This window comes from Gavialis gangeticus, unplaced genomic scaffold (genome assembly GCF_001723915.1).
Source record: "Gavialis gangeticus isolate Ggan-Ray unplaced genomic scaffold, GavGan_comp1, whole genome shotgun sequence".
NCBI lineage: Eukaryota > Metazoa > Chordata > Crocodylia > Gavialidae > Gavialis > Gavialis gangeticus.
Window position 1 is genome coordinate 3,353,361 of NW_017729023.1, and position 2,514 is coordinate 3,355,874.

A 2,514-nucleotide genomic window follows, 5' to 3' on the forward strand; every position below is an offset into this window, starting at 1 on the left:
GCTATTTTTTTTCCCCAACGTAAGTATCTAAGCTCCAAGTCCTTCTAAAGCTGTCCAAGGCTCTGAAGATGCATTGTTAAGGAAAACCTATGCCAGATAGCCATACACTCAAGCTTGCTATACTGTCTCTGGAATAACTAGGAAGTAGTATGTGGTCCACTCAAAGTACTGCGTCACAAATGAGTGACAGTGCTCATTAAATTGCCCAGAGTACCGTAGATGTTGCTACACCACTTCTATTTTAGAAGCCATCCTAATATAAGCAGCTTGAGGGCACTACATCTAGACAGCAGCATTAACGTGGATACATGGCCCAAGTGTAATCTACAGCTGAACCACAGAAGTCTAGGCTTGTAAATTTACTGGCTCAGTGCAAAAAGACAGGAGTCAATCTATAAGACTGCTTGGTAACAGCCCTGTTGCGTGCAAGATTGGCTCTGTGACCAACCAGCATGCCAAACAGCAATAAGCTTAAGCTTGCAACTACTGTATTTCACAATAGGGGGACAGTGTGCAAAAGTTAAGCTGTCTTTTACTAGATCGAAGTTCCGCTCAAAATGTTGCAAGAATCAGCCTCTCAAGAAGTAGCTCAGAGCTTGTCTCCCAAAGTCAAGTATCATCTTCCTACTAACTTCAGATGACAATCAGGTAATACCTTAAAATAGTGGCACTCAAAACTATTGCATGTTAAAATATACACACAGGAACAGCCAGATGCAATATCTTCCTTGTAGGAAATGAAACCAATGGGTTAGAGATTTTGTCACTAACCCTCCAAGTTTCAGTGCTCCCTCCATTTCCTGTGGAGCCTCCCATTCATACAATGACTTGAGCCAGACTTGAACCACTAGAACTTATACTACTAGCCAGTTGAGCCATTTAGGCCCCTTCAAAGTTGTAGCCTTCCTGGCTAAGAGAAAGCCTAGAGAAACAAGACAGAGTTTTCAGTCTCTAAAAGATGTGAACTGGACATGTTGTTAGCTAACATTTCAGAAAGTTTTGGTGTGGACAAAGCAAGTTTTGATTTAATGGTCACCTGAAGCAGCTAGCATGTGAGAATACAAACTTAAATCCCTAGTGTACATAGGATGTATGGCCAACTCGTCTTAAAACCCATCTTTTATTTTAGTCCAGACATGCACAGAAGCATTGCATAACAATCAAACTGAAATCACATGCTACTCGATAGGTAATCCTCCCCCCACCAAACAGAAAGAAAGAACTTGCAGTAATTTCTATCAAGAATTATAGGAAGCTTAACAGCTGAAACAAGCTTTTCAAGAACACACCACACCATAGCTCCTCAATTGAGAATGGGAATTGCAGAACACTTAAAATCTGGAGGCTTCATTCAGTCCAGCCTTGAAGAAGCTATGCCAAAGGAGATTGACTAAGACATTTTGAACTGTAGGAGAACACCAAGACACTTCAATTTTCTTCAGCCCCGAGACTAATGGTCTCCAAAGAGGGGTGCACAAGACCATCCATTGGGGTGTGGGAAGAAAATATTAGAACTTCTATTTATATAGATAGGGATGCGCAATCAAAAAAGTTTGGAGACCACTGCCCTAGACACATCTAGGAAACCAAAGCAAGGTAGCATTATGCTACAGTGTTCAGGCAGCGCAGAAGCAAAGCCACTCTCCTATATACCAGCTGGTTACCAGCTAGTCCCGAGCACGTGCAGCCACAAGCCTCCCTGCAGGTTCTCAGAATCACTCTTGTAGCTCGACTCTACATTGTCAGGACTCAGGGAAAAGCCCGAGTTTCACCACGGCTCACCTCTGATAGACTCATCTACCATGTACAAGGGCAGGGGTTCATCATCTTCTTCCTCATAGTCCTCATCCTCATACTCCACTCCCAGAGACATCTCATGCCCAGGGCTGCTGCGGCTCCCTGCTAGCGGGGCACTCGTCACACCGGGTCCCGAGCTGGCGACATGCTGGCACGCTGCAGGGCAGAAGCCAGGAGAGAAACACAAAAGCTGTAGTCACCTGCATGGGGCAGGATGCCATTCTCCCCATTCAGCGCCCGGAGCCAGCCGAGGCGTGGACCTTCGCGGCAGCTCTCGCACATCCTCGCCAGTGACTCACGGGCAAGGCAGCTCTGGGCTCCCGGGCCACAGCCCAGGCGCGGACAGGGCACGGGGCCTCCCCCTGCGCAGCCCCGGCCCGGAGAGAGCTTTGGCCCGAGCCGCTGCACACCCCGCTCACCTGAGCGCCCGGCCAGCGCGCACAGCAGCAGCAACAGGAGGAGAAGGCGCAGGAGCGGCGGCGGCAGCGCGGGGCGCATCGGGGCGGGCGAGACAGGCCAAGGCTGGCGGCGTCCTCACCGCTCGCTCTCTCACTCCGCGGGGCGTGAGGCGCTGGCCGCGCCCGCCCTTTATAGGAGCGGCGGCGGCGACGTAGCGCTGCGTCAGCAGGTGGGGGCGGAGCCGGGCCGCACCTGCCCCCACGCCCGGGAATGCATGCCCCGGGGCTGAGGGAGCAGCTCACATCCCCCCCCCCCCCC

The 2,514-nt window shown here is 50.6% G+C and overlaps 1 protein-coding gene across 3 annotated transcripts in view; it reads right to left on the reverse strand.

The window, feature by feature from the left end:
- AREG (amphiregulin) overlaps nt 1-2,334 on the reverse strand; it is a 14,584-nt gene extending 12,250 nt beyond the window's left edge. The window contains exons 1-2 of one of the 3 annotated variants that reach the window (XM_019516740.1): nt 2,217-2,334; nt 1,783-1,953 (exon numbers count right to left, since the gene is read on the reverse strand). In XM_019516740.1, the coding sequence (XP_019372285.1) occupies nt 1,783-1,953; nt 2,217-2,295 (250 nt within the window). In that variant the 5' untranslated portion in view covers nt 2,296-2,334. The remainder of the gene's footprint in view (nt 1-1,782; nt 1,954-2,216) is intronic. The other 2 variants (XM_019516738.1, XM_019516739.1) reach the window with 2 other exon arrangements.
- Nucleotides 2,335-2,514: the final 180 nt, after the last annotated feature.